General features: G+C 44.2%; 1 protein-coding gene across 1 annotated transcript in view; it reads right to left on the minus strand.

Moving 5' to 3' along the window:
* Nucleotides 1-1207: 1207 nt before the first annotated feature.
* lrp2b (low density lipoprotein receptor-related protein 2b) overlaps nt 1208-18364 on the minus strand; it is a 40133-nt gene continuing 22976 nt past the window's right edge. Inside the window, exons 48-81 of the mRNA XM_069663895.1 lie at nt 18210-18341; nt 17889-18090; nt 17510-17805; nt 16812-17328; nt 16539-16694; nt 16243-16413; nt 15927-16150; nt 15663-15840; nt 14365-14561; nt 14020-14265; nt 13555-13683; nt 13302-13421; nt 12880-12996; nt 12650-12766; nt 11195-11332; nt 10963-11085; nt 8616-8744; nt 6823-6954; nt 6623-6748; nt 6304-6447; nt 6062-6227; nt 5815-5943; nt 5483-5703; nt 5180-5362; nt 4970-5089; nt 4559-4646; nt 4323-4387; nt 4040-4211; nt 3839-3887; nt 3580-3711; nt 3147-3236; nt 2223-2306; nt 2048-2104; nt 1208-1219 (exon numbers count right to left, since the gene is read on the minus strand). Coding sequence (XP_069519996.1) covers nt 1208-1219; nt 2048-2104; nt 2223-2306; nt 3147-3236; nt 3580-3711; nt 3839-3887; nt 4040-4211; nt 4323-4387; nt 4559-4646; nt 4970-5089; nt 5180-5362; nt 5483-5703; nt 5815-5943; nt 6062-6227; nt 6304-6447; nt 6623-6748; nt 6823-6954; nt 8616-8744; nt 10963-11085; nt 11195-11332; nt 12650-12766; nt 12880-12996; nt 13302-13421; nt 13555-13683; nt 14020-14265; nt 14365-14561; nt 15663-15840; nt 15927-16150; nt 16243-16413; nt 16539-16694; nt 16812-17328; nt 17510-17805; nt 17889-18090; nt 18210-18341 — 5162 coding nt within the window. The remainder of the gene's footprint in view (nt 1220-2047; nt 2105-2222; nt 2307-3146; nt 3237-3579; nt 3712-3838; nt 3888-4039; nt 4212-4322; nt 4388-4558; nt 4647-4969; nt 5090-5179; nt 5363-5482; nt 5704-5814; nt 5944-6061; nt 6228-6303; nt 6448-6622; nt 6749-6822; nt 6955-8615; nt 8745-10962; nt 11086-11194; nt 11333-12649; nt 12767-12879; nt 12997-13301; nt 13422-13554; nt 13684-14019; nt 14266-14364; nt 14562-15662; nt 15841-15926; nt 16151-16242; nt 16414-16538; nt 16695-16811; nt 17329-17509; nt 17806-17888; nt 18091-18209; nt 18342-18364) is intronic.

Raw genomic sequence — 18364 nt, forward strand, 5'->3', positions numbered from 1 at the left:
AGTGGTCCCCATACAGATCCAGTTACCTCAAATGGTCATTTTTGACTTTTATAGAAATGTATTTTTAAAAGCAGTAAATTATTTTTATAGCAATGAAAACTGAACAAAAAGCTGGAAATGGGGATTGTTACTGTACACTCTTTTAAAATTCAAAGTGCATATCAATTAACACAACATATGGAAGCCTGTTTGTGCCAGAAATAGAAAAAAATACAGAAATAATCATTGTTAAAAACTGGTTTATTAAAAAAAAAGGACAGCCTACACACTTACTTCATGCCACGTTCAACGCGTTTATGCTGTTGTTCTGATCGCCATACACCAAGTCAAAGCTGTGTGACAGTCACAATTTAGGTGTTATGGAAAGTGTGTATTTTAACTTTTGCCATAATTTAAGTTTATGTTTCTGATTATTTATTTTTGATATTGATGATATTTATGATGATAAAAAAAAAAAAATGTAAGCTATGATTTCAATAATTTTGTTTCTTGTCCTGGCAAAATTAAACTGCAGTAAAAATTTGGATCTAATTACTGTAGGACTGCTGAGAGTGCTTCACACAAGCCTAAACCTTGTATTCATACCAGTAAAGATAAGGCAACATGATTGAAAAACAATAAAATAAATAACTTCTTGGCCATTTAGGAGTATTTATAATCTCATCGTTGGTTGATTCATTGAGAAGCGACTGTGTGTACCAGACAGCTCCTGAAGGCAGCACAGTGTGCACACATGCTGCAAGCAGCACGCCTCTTTGGTCCGCCCCTCTCAAATCAATGCATTTCTATTCATCCCCTCCCTCCATGTCTGTGTGTCTCCCAGCGAGTGTTCAGTACAGGTTTTGGCTGATGCTCAGAGATGCCTCGTGGGGGACCAGGGCTTTGAAAACATGGACTATGAATCATCACTGACCTCAACACAGAAAAACACTTCTCCCTTTACATTCCTCCCTATTGTGTTTCCACTTTTCCTCACTCCCTCCATCTGATTTTTTCCACTTTTCTTTGTCTGTTTGCTCATCTGGCTGGCCTGGTTGCTGCTAGCTCAAAGAGACCTTGATGCTTTCAGACAGTGTGAGAGGAGAGGAGCAGAATCGCTGCTGTTGAACTGCGATCATGGTCTCAAATTGGGGCTTTCTGTGTGATTAAATGGATGCGACAAAGCATTTCATCTCAGCTCAGTGGGTCAGATACAGTAGCTGGGGGATCAGGGTCCTATCTGTGATGAGCAGAGAAGATAACAGCAGTGGGAGCTTTGTCATGATGACAGATCCTCCTGTGGTTTGTCGCACAAGGAAAGGTAGAAGAGACTAATTATGTTCAGTAATCTAAAGAGCTGAAATGTGATATCTTATGCGATAGCTCACATTGTTTGCAGTTAAATTATGACACGTTTACTGACACGCTTCGGTGATAAGGGCAGTTTAATATTCAACTTTTATACAATCAAAATGTACATAAAGATATAAAACTAATTCATCATAAACAAAGCATCCACACATTTCTATTCACTCATTGATTCAGTCTCATGTTAGTTACATTAAATCACTTCTGTAGAAAAAGATTATTGTTACACAAAAGCCACATTAAAATTAAAGTTAAGCATGGACGCAGCACAAAATACATCTTTTCTTTTACAAAGACAAATTAAAATGAACGAGGTTTCAGTTCTCAGTCTGTGATGAGGCGTCACATCAAACGTCAGAATCTGAAGTGGGTGCAAACGTGTCGTCCTGTTCAAAGATCGAAACAATTACTTAAAACAGCAGCAATGACATGTACTGTTACCAAGCCTGATTATATCATATACATAAATATCATATGCAGTATTTGTACACAAAATAAAACAAGAATAAATAAGCTCAATAAAAAGGGTTTTGCCCCACACTGTTGCTACAAAGTTGTTAAATATGAAGATATTTTTACAAACTTTTAAAAATTAAATCCTGCCAGTCCTATTGAATCTATAATGATTGACAGAGTGTTTAATGCGGTCTCTGTATCCTCCACACTCCCTAAACCTGAGCTCATGGCCCTGTGAACTCACCGTGTATATTGGGCTTTTGAAAGACACCAAACTGTCGTCCGCAGTGGGTTCAAAGAGCTGGAACAGAAGGAGAAAAAAGACACTCCTGTCATACATTGGTTATGATCCTTTTCAAATAGTCGCAGCCTGTTATTATTGATAACAGTGGAGTGAAACAGTTCGTTACGATGGCTACCTGTGTGCTCGCAGCAGCTGGTCGCGCAGCAGCGACGTCTACACCCTCTGTGTCGGAGCTGTACACTGGGTTATCAAACATCTCCTGTAACGGCCACAAGGCAGAAAAACAGACTTACAGCAACTTCTAACTAGTTGTTGATGTTCTCACAACAAAACAGCAAACAGCATTTGAGTAATATGACGGACAATAACATTCGGTGTATTTTCATCTAAAAAGTGTGCTGCGTCCTATATACCGGTGCGACCAATGTACCAGTACAAAATGCAGAGAGGCATGTTCTTGTGTTACGATATTTTACCCAGACGATGGCGTTATGGTCCAGCTGAAGTTGTCGGTTGATAAGTGGTGACATCACACCTCCGCATTAAACGGTTTCCGGGTCCAAGTCGCTGCAACGTCTCCTATCCACAATATGCCGCAGTGATGTTTTGTGTTTTCCCTCGCTGTTTTAACGCTTCCTCACGGACATGCATCGTCAGGATTGTCATTGCAGCCGCTGCCCTCACAGCAATCAACGTTACCGTAGGATGCAAGCTACCGCGAGCTACAGCACCGCGCAGATAGAGTGAAAATATTGCCGGCAGCAGAGAACTGGTGGTAATTTTGGCATCTATTCTAAGGGCTGTCGCGCTCTGAGTTTACAGTGATCATAGCGACAATACAACCTTTTGTGTGATCAAAAACTGTATTCGTCTTTGTCATTATTGTTATAATCGGGAGACAAATCAGTCCGGGGCGAGGCTCAACCCCCGCTTGCGCTTGAACATCACCAGTGCAATTTGCTTCACGAATCAGACCTTGAGATGGAGCAGATAACGGGTGCAAATGATGCGCAATTTATGGAGCTATCAGCCGCGCAATTTAGCGTTAGTGAATTCCCCCCTTAGTGTGACTTAAGTTGATGATAAATGTGAAACCAACCTTGATGGAAGCAGCAGGTTCGGTTGCACTTTTTGTGGGCGTGTCCACAACTTGAACTCCTTCCACATACAGGGGGTTATCAACGTACTCCTGAGGAAGATAACACAGGATTACAAGGATGATAGGAACGTCATATTTTTACTACTTAAAATCTAAATGTAAGAGTTATCTCTGGGTATGAGAGTGAAGAAAACACAAGTGATGGGCAAAGGTATTTTTCTTTTAACAAAATGAAACAAGAATTACAGCGAGACTCGATCAGAAACATCTAAAATGCAGCAGAGAACAAGGAGAAGTCATCTCCTTCACAATGATTCCCTCTATAATATAAACGCCCTGTAGCCTGTTCTATACAGCAGCCAGCCACCCGGCAACAGGAGGCCTGAGCAGAATCAATGAAGTGTGCAGACAGCAGTGATTTCTGTTTATTGACCTTGGTCGCTCCATCAGGAGCAGAGGTGGCTGTCACTGTGTTTGTAGCTGCAGGTTCTTTTTCAGCTTCATACGCCGGGTTCTCGAAATTCTTCCCCTCCGAGTCCACGATCGACACGGACGTACAGGGAACCTGGCAGGAGACAAGGGAGTAATTATAACAGCTCTTTGTTCTCAGAATGAGTGGCAGTCAATGAAAGGTTTCATGTTGGATGGTTTTGGTGTAATTTAGGTGATAAATGTTTTGCTTTGCTGCTGACCGCTTCAGAACTCCCGTCTGTTGTCGTCCCATTTGGAGACACACCATTTCTGAAAATCATCAAGATACACGTGATTCAGAGGCAACATGATGCTAAACCGAACATACAGGAAGTAGAATAGTCACTTAATGTTACAGGCTTTAAATGTAGTTTTATTTTGCAAGATAAAATCTGCTCTCATTTAGTCTCTGTGTCTCTCACCTGAGGTTTGGCATCTTGGGCATAGACGGCATTGAGGGCATGGATGGCATACTGGGCATACTTGGCATGTTGCTTCGTATTGTTTCCAGCAGGTTGGACTTCCTCCTGGCAGCGTAGACCAGAGCAACCAGCAGAATCACGATCACTATAGTCACCCCGAGCGCTATTCCAACTTAGACAAAGGGAGCAGAGAGGAGCTAATAAACAATACGTTCAAATACACAGTTTACAGGTGAGTTTGAATGTTTTCATGTTGTTGTTTTAGCTGTAGAATAAAGCTTACTTGAGGATGCAACCAGGCCGGATACACTGGTCTGGCAGTAATCTCCCTGCCACTCTGAAGGACACCTGTGAAACACAATACTCTTTAAAACTCTTCAAATCATTTATTAATGAGCGATGCATTTATCTTTGAGCCTGTGTCAGTAAGTTTGACCTCTTTTGTTCTCCGCAGATTTACCCTTTCTACACTCTCTTTTATGATTCAAATGACAAGTGCGGAGGATTGTGCAGTCTTACTTGCAGAGAGCTTTGTTGTCATCAAAGTAGCAGGTGCCTCCGTTGAGACACTGACAAGGTGGGGGCATAGTGGGCGGAGGATCAAACCCTGAAATCATTTATAAAACAACAATCTCAGGACAATGTACATTTAATCATGGAGGTATAATATAATTTAGGGTATACTTCACTTTTATGACACAATTCCTTTTTTCCTCTGCTTCCACTATAATTAGGGCATTTTTTCTACTACGTCTTTGCCCTCAGCAGCTTTACTGACTTCATAGTGTCTAAATTTAGTGCTGTGTTGCAGGCAAAGATCAGCCAGTGACCGGAGAAAATAATTAACTGTTCACAGATTCATTTCTGAACTTTAACCCAACGATGTTTTTAAGAGACATTCTGAGAATAATTAATCGCTCGCTTTCTCACCAGCATCGCATTCAGTGTTACTGCCGGGGACGAAGCTGGTGCCCTCGGGGCAGGCGCAGGTGTAGCCTCCCGGGCGGAGCAAACACAAGTGGCTGCAGGTTCCCTTACAAGGATTCTTCACTGTAACAACAAGGTGTTTTAAATCTTTTTTTTTAGCAAGGCAAATATATTTCACGGATAAAAATAGATAGCAAATCTTGTGCAGCTTACTGGCGATGGAGTTGTATCTCTGCTGCTGGTACACAGACACCTGGGTCAGCCAGGGCCCGGCAGTCAGCAGCCTGGTCTTGACTCCGCGGCCAAACTTGTCCTGCCGGAACACCTCGCCTTTCTCCTCGGTGCTCCAGTAAACGTGGTCCTCGAACACGCTCACGCTGAATGGGTTTCTTACATCTAGACATAACAGTTAAAGGTTTAACAGAATATACAAACCCAGACTTCTCCTCGATAAAATATCTACCAAATAATTTCAGTCCCAAATTTATCATCTCATCTCGTCCTCCCTATCCTCACCTATAAACACGGCGGTTCTACGATCATCTCCTGAAGGCAGAACAGACTCAATGCGGCTCTCCTTTGAGTCGGACCAGTAGATTCTGTCTCCGTTGGTGAAGTCGATTGACAGGCCAGTGGGCCAACCCAGGCCATCGGCCACAAGCACCTTCCTCTCCTGGCCGTCCATCCAAGAACACTCGATCTTGGCTGCTTCTCCCCGGTCTGCCCAGTACAGCATCCTGCAGACACACGGCAGAGATCACAGTCCTACATCTGCTTGTTTCTGCTGAATATATGCAGTTTATATGAGGATCCCTTATAATCAGGTATGGTAGTAGTTTCAGTCTCACCCCAGTCGTGGGTTGACGGCCACAGCAGACGGGTGTCCCAGCTCGGTCTTCACTAGGTGCTTCCTGTAGCGTCCGTCCAACATGGCCACCTCTAACCTCTTCACCCTTGAGTCCGCCCAGTAAAGGTTCCTACAGGCAGAAGAAAAATAAAACTATTCACATAATCTGAAAACTTTCTAATAACACTCTTTATTTTTGTTTCCTAGAGGTCGCCACTTCAGGTTTAGAAATGTGTGTTTAAGCGTACCGGCCCACCCAGTCCACAGCGATGCCGTCTGGCTTGGTGATGTATTTGATGCCGATGTCGACGGCAGCTCCGATGTTGTTGCTGCCATCATCCACTGAAGGTATGTACCCTCTCTTAATGGCACCGGGTACAGAGTCCTTACCGGCGACAGTGAAGTACACCATACCTGACCAAACACAAGGACACAATCAAACAAGTCCCTCTTTTTCAAGGTCTGTCTTTTCTGTCGTTGTGTGACCTACTGTATCCCGTGTTGTTGTGGTCCCAGTCGTAGTCCAGCGCCATGATGTGCTCCTCTTCCTGGAGGAAGTCGTGGTAGGCCTCCGTCTGCAGGTTGAACCTCCGGATGCGGATGTTCTCTGGTAGGAGCAGCATGGGAGTCGCTCCTGAGGGAGACACGCACATAAAAACGTTCTTGTACGATAGGAGAATCGGGTCTTTAATGCATCCAAGTAAAGCCACACAAATCAATTTTATTAAGCTATTAAGTAAAACTGATGTGTATTGTTTTAATAATGTGTTAGCATGTTGATGTTGATGAAATAAAAAGCCTGTTCTCACCCTGAGCCTCGCACATCTTGCCGTTACCCACTTTGCGGTAGCCGGGCGCACACTCGCAGTCATAGCCGCCCTTAGTGTTCTTACAGACCTGAGGACAGGTGCCGAACACCTCACACTCATTGATGTCTGAAAGAGCGAGAAGACACGGTGAGAAAGAGTTCAGAAAGAAAGTGGAAGTGTGCGTGTGTGTGTTAGTGTACCCAGGCAGGTGTAGGTGCTGTCCGGGTCCACTCTGTATCCGGGTCTGCAGGAGCAGATGAAGCCGGTGCCGTTCAGGTTGGTGCACTCGTGCTGACACAGCTTCTCCTCACAGTTACGATCCTGGCCAAAATCTGTTGCATGACGACACACAGAGCTCTCTTACAAATCTATACCAGTCTTTGTCTCGAATGTAAGAGCTGCTAATCTCTGATTACATTTTTTTTGTTTACATGGGCAGAAAAATAAAACTATTGACTATAATCCAGATATCTGGTTACAGTGATTCTCTCATGTATCCATAAATAAATGTACAGCATCGGAAAAAGAATAAGAGACCACCGCAAAAATATGTTTTTCTCTGTTTCTGCTATTTATAGGTATGTGTCTTTGTTTAAGTGTGTACAACATTTCTCCTACTTCCAAATCAAATTTTCTCATTCAGGACTTTTATTTGCAGAAAACGACGACAGCTTAAAGCTCCTGTGAGGAACTTTTAGTTTGTGTTGATTTTGGCGCCCCCTGTGGACAAAGCCGTACCTCTCATCTCTTTGCTGATTTTGTCCTGTTCAAGCTTAAGTGGTGGTTTTTAACAACAAATCTCACCCTGCTTCCTTTAACAGTCATATGTACCACTCACTTTAAATGTTGGCCCTGGAAAATGTAAACAAAGGCAGTGTGCAGTAAATCACTTCGTCTGACACCTACCCCCCCCCCCCCCCCACCAGCAGTTTCAGGCATTAAAAATAACTAAATAGAAGTAATCAATCCTGTCGCTGATGGTCTGGTTATCTTTTGTAGGTCATAGAGAGTAATCAGAATTAATTTCAGTCCGTTTCATAACCAGTGAAAAACAAAATGATACAAAAAGAGTTTGGATGTTTTTCAGACCTCAAATAAATTAAAGAGAACAAGTTCTTGTTCATTCTTAATCAACAGAATACAACTAATAATATGTTTTAATGTGTCTCAGGAAGAGTTCAGGAATCAATATTTGGTGGAATAACCTGGTTTTTAATTACAGCTTTAATGCGTCTGCTCTCTTGCTGTTGGGTGACGTTAGGCCACTCTTAAACATCCATCATCCTCTTGATCACATTCAGGAGTTTTTTTAAATGGGGTTCAGATCTGGAGACTGGGCTGGTCATGACATGTTGAGAGGGATGCTGATTTAAGAAAAATTTGGAGTGGTGTCTTAATTTTTTTCCAGAGCTGCATGAAAAAGGTAAGAGCAACCAGGTAGGAGAAAAGAGACAAAGATCCCCTTCACATACAGGCAAATGCACCTGTCATTATTATGCGAAAGTTTTATGGTAATAACAGATGACAGATTGTATCTCATATTTGTGAGATCCAGAACTTGTAATAAGAAGACCTTTTCTCATAAATCTGAGACTTTTTATGAGACTCGTCTAGCTCAAATGGGCAGTAAAATGGATGAATGGATAGACATTATGCTTCCATACGAGAAGGCACTTTGACTTTCTCATAAGAATGCTATGGGTATATATTTATAATATGCTTTTCATGGTGTTTAACAAAACATTCATTTTGTTTTTAGTGGATAAAACCTTAATACTGTTGTCTTTACATCTGATTTGCTCATATCTATAGACATGATGTCACCATGATTAATCTTAACGAAAAACATCTTAAGCTTTAAAAGGTGTTTTTTCCTCAACATTAGTGGAAAACTGTGAGGGCATATTGTCATCATCAAAAATCCTCTTTTTTCACTGTTATTTCAATAACTGACAGAGGACATCGACAGGAAGTGCTTTGTCATGCTACTCACTGCAGCCCAACTCGTCCGTGCGGTCCCCACAGTTGTCATTGTGGTCACAGACGTACGGCAGGGCCACACAGTGTCCGTTGGTGCATTTAAACTCGTCCAGCGTGCAGGGGGCCAGCGTGGGCTCGCGGCCTGAGGAGGACACAGTCAGAATGAGTCATCAGTACAAACACACAGTGAAGGTTGATAGGTGTGTAACCCCGTCTATCTGTGGGAACATGTCCACCTCCTCTTGTTTCAGATTGAACAGCCCAGACAACTGAGATAAAATTACCCCCCCAAGCATCCCACATAGCAAAGTATTTAAAGTATGACAACATTATACCCACTAAATCTCTTCTCCAGTCCGAGGCTTCCCCTGCGTTTGTCTTTGGCGTCTCCTCCCTCCCGACAACAAATGGATTTTGATGAGCCAGGCAATGTCCAGCAACTGTTTAATCTCCTCTCCAAATAATTTGCTCTGATTGATGTTTAAGCTGATTGTGTAACAATTCCATAAAACAGACTATTTCCTTATCCCTTGTATGTTTCAGGCTTTGTGTCCCGAGCACATACACTGATGTCATTTTAGGATTTCTCATTTCACAGGCCTGACGAGGGGAAGGTTCAGGGGGCATTAGTGCTGTTCAGATTAATCCTACGTGAACCAGAAACTGATGACTGGTGCTGCGTTAACTGAACCTGGTTGTTAAATAAGAGGAAAAAATACATATATAATATATATACCGTAAATTCTCAAATAGTGGGCGGGGCCTTTATTTACCTCAGCTGCAGAGGGTACCAGGCTTTTATATGGAGCGGGCTTATGTTAGAGACAGACCAATTCCCTCTGTACATGTGGTCATATTTTAGTATGAAGCCTCATTGTTGTATGATCCGCTCTGTTTGCGCAGTTTTTTTCCAGTACCTGATCAATGTTAAAGCTCAAAGCTAGATCTGAAATTCAACTTGAGATTAATTCCCTAGTACACTAACACATAAATGTAAATAAAAATAATTATTAAATTCATCACTCATAAATAATAATTTATAAATCATTTATAAATTATTTGATTTGACTTTTCTGTTTAACTTTTTTTCCGGCCTTTATTTGCTCTTGCCGACCATGCCCCCGGCTATTTATAGAGAGCCGGCTTTTATTTGAGAATTTACGGTATTAAAAAAAACCTCTAATATCTTGTACATAAAACTAAAATCTAAAATCTTCTTAAGTAGAATCTTCAAAGCTCTGAAGCACTCACGTCAGTCCTGGTATCGAAATGTTATGACTATAACTTCTGTTCCCTGAAGGAGACGAACGCAGTACAACCAAAGACTGTATAAAAAGATGGACGACATGACAGCTCCCTAAAAGTGAAGCCAAAACATCTCTATCGCCCCCTGCTGACTGGCTGCAGTATAGGTCATAAAGCCCGCCTCCTCCATGTTAACAGATGGGACATGAGTCAAACTATAAAGTCAAAATACACGCCAAATAAATGTTTCTCAAACATGGTTTCTGTCATTATAGTTAGTTCTTATCATGCTGATTTACGTCCAAGTGTTCATTTTTCTGACAAGTTTAGTTTTAATTAGTTATTTGATGCTCAAAAGGATGATTGGCAGCTCCTGCAGCCGATCTGTTCTGGATTAGCAGAGAAGAGGACGAATGGCGAGAGGAAACGTAACAAAAACAATCACTACAGTCACTGAAGTTTCTGTGAACGTTACCCTCACACCAACAGAAAGAACCTGTTCTGCTGTTAAACACACCAGTGAGTGAGATCCTTGCTGTTTTTTTCCGTAAGTTAAGTGTGTGTTTTGGTTAGCGGAAGTGGCAATGGCGGCGCCACCCGCCGATCTCTACTGCGCAGACTCTAGCTCAAAATGACGTCACCTATCACGGGGGCTATTTTGGCATCACTTTCGTACAATGGGAGCAGATGGAGACGCGTCGTCCATCTATATATACAGTCATTGGGTATAACACACACAGTAAATGTGTGATATCCCATACTGTACGTGTTGTACCGAGTGAATCGACTGAAAGAGAACTGTATGGTGTCCCTCTGTCTTTGAAGTTATTGAGAGAAAACGTGTCAACAAATTGGGCCTATAAGGTTGATTCTGATTTCTTCGGTGTTTAAATCACTTCTGTCACGTTCAATAACTAACTGAAAGAACAGGTTAGAGACACAGTCTTTGGTCTTTGCTTTGAGGCAGTAACACCATGCTTCATAATGTTGCCTCACTGCAGGAGGATTATTAATAACCATCATGCACCTGTTATTCAGGGAGAAATAAACAATGCGTCTATTTTAAAAAGCCCTGATGAACTGTATAAACTGTGTTGCTTGTGTGTGAGTCATACAGAGTTCCTCCTTCTCGTCACTGCCGTCTCCACAGTCGTCCTTCTGGTTGCACAGCAGGCCGGAGTAGATGCAGTAGCCGTTTGCACAGCGGAACCTGGACGGCATCTCACAGGTGATGTTCACTGCAGAACAGACACAATCTGAGGTCAGACCAACACTGCTGCTATTAATCATGTAAATATAATAACATATATAACAAAATGCTTTAGAAAAACACAAAGCCTTTCTCACAGCACAAACTCAGCTGTTCATCAGAATTGTCCCCACAGTCATCGGCGCCGTCACACACCCAGCCCTGGCTCACACACAGGTGGTTCGCACACTCGAACTGGCTCTGAGGGCACCAGCGGCCTCCTGGGAAACGAGTAGCTGTAGGGATGGGGGGGAAAAGTTAATTGTGATTAGTCACACCCAGGACTTTCTAAGTACAGTCACAGTCTACTGTTAAACTCTAAATAAGTGTTTGTAGTTTTGGCGACCAGTTCTCTTGGTTATGGTGACATTTTACTCACCATGTTCTGAGTTTTGAATGCAGCAAACCAAAAGACTTAGGTTATAAAAGTCCTCTTTTTAGGGCGCATTCTTTGCTTTTACAGGAAATGAAGGGAGATTAGCAACTTGCCCAGGGCCGGCCTAAGGCATAGGTGATACAGGCGGTCACCTAGGACGCCATGTTCTGAGGGGCGCTGGCTTGAGCCTCAAACATTTTTAATGAAACCGGGATGTTAAATTCAAGCCTACTGAAAGATTGACACCTTCACTCCCAACTTTTCTCTCTGCTCTGCTCGCATTAACCGTCACTCTGCCGCTCTCTCTCTTACTTTCTCGACCACTCACTCAGTGCGCACTTCCTGACACAAGTTTTAAGAGAGGAGAGGAGAGATGCGTTTAGGTCCAGTTGGAAAAACTCAAACTCGATCTTTTCAAAGAGGGGAGGGTAAGAGTTGTTCTTTTGTTGTACATACAGTATAATGTACGTTCTGTTGTTTAATTAGCTCTTATCCCACTTGTGATACAGACAGAGACAGACAGACAACATATAATAGAAAGGGAGGGGAAGAGAGGCAGCAGCATGTGACGGAAAGAGACAAAGAAAGTCTCTGAAAAAGTTTATTGTGAGTGTCTGAATAAAAAAAAGACCATTTTAATATCACAGTAAACTAATGGAGACTCTACATTTTTAAATTGTCAATGATTATTTTTGATGTAAATAAAGAGTGCATAAAATTGCATCAAAATAGAGCTCAGGGAGAATCCCTCTGCTGGGGTCTAAGGCCCCACAATGTCCTCATATCCCAACACATTGTATTAAGCTTGATCAATCTTATCAATATCAAATCTAATGATCAGGTCTCTTCTGGATAACTGTGTTGCACACTGGCATGCAAAATAAAAAATGCAGAATAAATTATATTTTACCATTTGCAGTGTGGGCGCCAAATTCTAAACTCGCCTAGGGCGCAAAAATGGCCACACTTTAACTGAGAATTATGCCGTTCTTGGTTGACAACCTAAATCCTTGCCATTGGCCTCCAGCCATGGGTGGACTCCCACCCTCTACCTTTTGACCACCTGTCATCCCGCACTTTCTCTTCCCATTTCCGACACTATCCACTGTCCCCTCTCTCTATCATTAAAGGCATATAAGGTCAAAAAATAAATAAATAATAAAAAGAAATAACTTACGACACGTGGTCTCATCCGACAGATCCTCACAGTCAGCCCGGCCGTCACACTGCAGAGCAGCGGGGATACAGTGACCCGAGTCACACTGGAAAGTACCGGGACGACACGTCTGCAACTCTGAAGAGAGCCAGGATGTTAACGTGTGCGTCTGTGTGTGTGTGTGTGTGTTATTTATGACAGAGAATATTTCAGGAAAGTGTGTTTGTGTGCAGCGGCTGCCGCTTGCTCACCACAGTCCCGCTCGTCTGAGTTGTCCCCGCAGTCGTTGTCATGGTCACACACCCAGTTTCCAGGGATGCACTGCGCGTTGTCACATCGATACTCACTTTCAGAGCAAGGCCTCGGCTCTGTGCGCATCAATCATGATAAAAGAGAGACATATATCATCAGTGTGAAATCTGAATGAGGACTTACTCGAGGTAGAGGCAGTTCTATAAATGACTGAAACCTGCAGCGTGTGATTTTGTTTTCCTATTCGGTGTGAGTAAACAGCAACCACAGGTCAGCATTTTCGCAAATTAATTCAGTAAATGTGATCTTTTTCAAGTTCCAGGTTAACTGGGAAGAGGAAAATAAAAAATATAGTTTCACAACGCTGGCTGACACAAAACTGTTGCAGGTTTGTGATGGATTCACGGAGTGTGACACTCACGGCAGTTCCTCTCGTCTGAGCCGTCACCGCAGTCGTTGGTGCCGTCGCACTGCCAGCGGATGGGGACACAGCGGTGGTTGTCACATCGGAAATCTCCCAGAGGATCACAGGTCACATCCTCTGCGGGGAAACAAAGTCAGAGAAGGACATTAATGAATAAAAGGGAGATTTAAGATGTCGCTTAAAAGAGCTCTAACTAGTGTAGCTTTTATTCCTTCACATAGCATCAAATCTGCTGACACACGGCACTGACCGCAGCCCTGCTCGTCGCTGTTGTCGATGCAGTCGTTGGTGCCGTCGCAGCGGGCCCACTGAGGAACGCAGCGGTAGTTTGTCTTGCAGGAGAACTCGGTTTCCTCGTCGCACTTGTACTCTGGACCCACTGGACGGAGGAAAAGAGAGAAAGAGGTGAGAAAGGAAAATAACAAAGGAAATGTTACAAGATGAGAAATGATGAAGAAGAAGGAAAAGGACGAAGGGGAGGGGGAAAGAGAAAGACCAATACAGCTTCATTAATTTAGTCTGATAACTCTTGGGACACGGCTAAGTCACCATTGATTATATGTCATTAAAAACGTCCATGCTTGTTTAACCTGTCAGCTCTGTTCTGCCATCATCATCTGCAGCATCTACGACACTCGTCACAGGCGGAAGACAGAAGTATCTTTCTTCCTCGCTTTGACTGAGTATAACTTGCATCTCTTAACATCCCACTTACTGCAGGTTTCGTACGGCTCGTCAGACCCGTCCCCGCAGTCGTCCTGGACGTCACACACGTAGTTCGACGGCACACAGCGTCCGTTGGCACACTGGAACTGTCCCGGCCTGCAGGTCTTCTGAGAGCAGGTCTCTGCGTCCTCGTCGCTGCCGTCCGAACAGTCATTTACTCCGTCGCAGTGCCAGGACACGGGGATGCACAACTTGTTTTTACACTGGAACTGGTTGTCCTGGCATCGGTGGTCACCTGCGGGGGACAGACATCCAGAATGTATTGTGCAAGATCCAAACAAAGGGCACATCTTTTTATCACACTTTCTACACTGTTACATATTAATGGTCTTACTGCAGAGAGCAGCATCCTCGTCTGAACTGTCAGGGCAGTCCAAGTGTCCGTCGCAGAGGAAGCCGGGGTAAGTACAGTTGCCATCCTGACACTGGAACTGGCCAGTGGGGCAGACACGAGGCGGGCAGGTCTGAGGTTCATCTGAGCCGTCGCCGCAATCTGACTGTCCGTCACACTTCCACCAAATAGGAACGCACCTGAGGACACGAGAAAGCACAGACAGGTTAACTTAAAACAAAATGAATGAGTCTCAATCTTTTGAAACTGTTTGCCTTCTGTTTTTTTCTATTGTTTATCCATATGATTAAGTTTTCTTGGTCTTTATCTCTTATTTTCTAACATGTCTTAGTGACAGATATTCCATGCCTGTCATAAGGATTTTGAACCGTGTAACCAGGAACAGGAAAGGAAATCTATAATCAATAATCTATCCCTGATGGTGTTTAATATGGTGTATTCTAATATATTAGGATGATTTCAATTAACCAAAATTAATGCTAAATGGACTGCACTTGTGTAGCACTTTTCAAGTCTTCAGACCACTCAGTGCGCTTTTACACGACTGTCACATTAACCAATCTCGGATCCCATCACTACTTTTAAAATGCTTGTTTGTTGAATGGAGGTCGGATCGATCTGATGCATTCGAGGAAGTCGGGAAACCTGAACGCTGAACGGCTATTGTGACAGCGTCAAAGAAATTCATCTCAAGTTAAATTTTAGATCTAGATCTGATTGTTAGCTGTCAGCATGCAGATGTCCGTTTAGAGAGATTAATAAGAAGCTAAATTGTTGTCAGATCACGCAGATGGGAGCCGGGATGTCATTACGGCGGATTACGTTCCGCCTGCTTTTGCTTTCTTCACGGATGGTTTTTCCTGCATACGCCACAGCCTGCTGATACGTGATTGGTCAACATTACTCGGACTAAAAGTGTAGTTCAAACGGAAACCACTTGCCATCCCAAATGTAGAATCTGTAAATAGAGATTTATGCTAGTGAAACTTGCGTCAACCTTTTCTTTAACCTTTGTCAAGTCACCGTTTCTTCCTCTTGTTGACTAGTTAAGTTGATTCCTGGACTCTTTGATTTCTCCTTGTGGCTCCTTGTGTTGTCTCCCTTCTGTTGGATTTTTGGTGTGACCTTTGGTTGGATTTTGCTTAAATAAATATCTGCATAGTCTTGCAATATCTTTCTTCTACATATCAGTTGATTCATAGATACAGTTCCCAATATATTCATAAATAAGAGTACAAGGACTGCCAACTGAAATACTTATGATTAATGAAATATGTGACCTCTCATTGTCTCCACAGCGGAACTGGGTGCTGGAGCAGTCGGCGACACACTGGACCTTGAAGCCGATAGCGAGGCCGATGAAATGATCTGGACACTCACAGGTAGCTCGCTGCCCACCGGGACCGATCAGACACAAGTGACTGCAGGTCAGATAATGGGAGGTGCAGGGGTTTTCACCTGGGAGAAAGGGTGAAATAACACGCTGGTCAATCCCGAGCTGCAGCTCGTTGAGACAATATGAACACGAGAATATGAATACGTACTGCGGGGCTGCCTGTAGGGGTGGTGGACGTGAATGTCGTAGGGTCGGTGCGTGTTGTTGCCCATGATTGTGCGCTGCTCGCCTGTGTACTTGTGGGCTTTCTCCACCGTGTGTGTGTTCCAGTCGGTCCAGTAGATCCAGTCCTCAAACAGGGACACAGCAAAGACATGAGGAAGTGAGCCGGACATGGCCCGGTGGCGGTTCTTGCCGTCCATGTCTGCAAAGCTGAAAGTTGATACAGGTGAAGGTTAATACGCCTTGTGGGCATTTAATGGAGATTTCAAAGCCCTGTTGGAGCAACTGGACTCTAAACTCACTCGAGGAAGTTGAGGTGTGAATCAGCAAAGAAGATCTTGTTGGTGGTGTAGTCTATGGTCAGAGCATTGGGCCACTCCAGCTTTGTTGTGATGATAGCAGTGATATTGGTTCCATCCATGCCGACCCTGCCGATATATGCTTCGTCACCCCAGTCGGTCCAGTACAGCCAACTGGGAGAAGAGAGGACGGGAAGGAGGAAAATCAAAACAAAGGATTTTTTTGTTGGTGATTTTCAGATCAAAGGCTTTTGTTTCTGTGTGTGTGTGTGTGTGTGTGTGTGTGTGTGTCTCAGTACCCGTATTTAGGGTTCACAGCCACAGCACGAGGTCGGCTGATGAGATACGTTTTGTTTCCGTCTGTGAAATGTTCTGAAAGCAGCCTCTTCTTGTAACGTCCGTCCAGCTCCATCACGTGAACTGAGCCGTAATAACCGTCCACCCAGTACAACTTCCTGCAGCAGACACACAAAGTGTTTTGGTCAGACAGATTGATTCAATATTCATAACAACAATGTTAACAAGAAATTTGAGAAGAGAAGAAGAGAGGAAGAATCTCCCCCTTCACACACCTGCCCACCCAGTCCAGCGCCAGGCCTTCAGCTCCTCCTACGCCCTCATCCGCCAGCGTCTCCCTGTCACTCCCGTCAAAGCGCATCCTCTCGATCTTTCCCACTCCTGCATCCAGCCAGTACAGCCTCTTCTCAGAGTGGTCAAAGTCCAACGCCACCACATTGGACAGCCCCTGCAGGACTACGCTCAGCTGTGACCCGTCAGTTGTCAAGTTGCGGATGTAGTAGCGATTGCTGTACAACAGGTACGGTGCGATGCCGCTGTTCTGGCGACAGGTGCGTCCGTCTGGTTCACGGATGTACCCCGGGGCACATTTGCAGTGGTACGAGCCGACGGTGTTCTCGCAGATCTGGCTGCAGATGGAGGGTGTGCTGATGCACTCGTTGAGGTCCTCGCAGGCTTTGCCGTCGGGCATGAGTTTGTAGCCGGGGTTGCACGAGCAGAAGTAACTGGTGAGGGTGTCGGTGCAGATTTGGGCGCACTTGTGGACTGACGGGTTCTTACACTCGTTGACTCCTAAACAGAAGGAAGAAAGACAACATTAACACTGATACACATGTTGAGGGATCTAATGAGACTTTAAAAGAGTGAGAAAGATTCTCACAGGTTAAGATGAACCTAAATAAACCATGAAACAACATACATACAACATATAAACAGATATTATCACATAATGCTAATGTTTCGTATCTCTCACCACAGCCTTTTTCGTCGCTGTTGTCCTGGCAGTCCTTCTGTCCGTTGCACACCTTATTGGCGTCGATGCAGTCACCTGACTTGCACATGAAATGCTGAGGAGCGCAGGTGGGCTGCGGCGTGATGCACAAGCTGTCCGCCTCGTCGGAGCCATCCAAACAGTCGCTATCCCCGTCGCAGGTGAAGGAGGAGGGGACGCAGGCTCCGTTACCGCAGGTGAACTGGCTGCTGCTGCAGGTTTCGTAGGTGCAGCCCAGCTCATCGCTGCCGTCACCGCAGTCATTCACACGGTCACAGCTGGGGAGCAGGGAGTAATTCATTACATACTCTTAATGACAGTTTCCATAGTTACCAGACTGGTAAACACATTTTTCACTTACTGGTATGGGAGGAAGATGCAAAGCCCGTTGGAGCAGGCGAACTCGTTCATATGGCAGGTGCGGTTGGGACAGTTCTGGAGCTCATCCGCGGCGTTGGCGCAGTCTTTCTCTCCGTCGCACACAAAGCTTAGCGGCACACAGCGAGGGTGACCGGGGTGCCAGGTTGGGCAGGTGAACTGGCTGGAACTGCAGGTAAGTTCGCCTGCGGGAGACACAGAGAGCATGAGACGGGTCAACCAAGGATGAGGAGGAGATACAAGTCAGAGTTGAGAGAAAAAAAACATAACGTGTGTGTAAATAAATTGTGAAGTGCTGTCTTACCACACTGCAGTTCAGGAGCCTCGTCACTGTTGTCCCAGCAGTCATTGCTGCCGTCACAGACCATCGACTGGGGGATGCAGTTCCCATTGGTACAAGTGAATTGGCTGGGGTTGCACGTTTTGATTACATCCTCTGAACAAGAACAATAAAAGAGG

This window comes from Semicossyphus pulcher, unplaced genomic scaffold (genome assembly GCF_022749685.1).
Source record: "Semicossyphus pulcher isolate SPU_LCO1_2020_fin unplaced genomic scaffold, fSemPul1.0.p SCAF_16, whole genome shotgun sequence".
NCBI classification, from domain to species: Eukaryota; Metazoa; Chordata; class Actinopteri; order Labriformes; family Labridae; genus Semicossyphus; species Semicossyphus pulcher.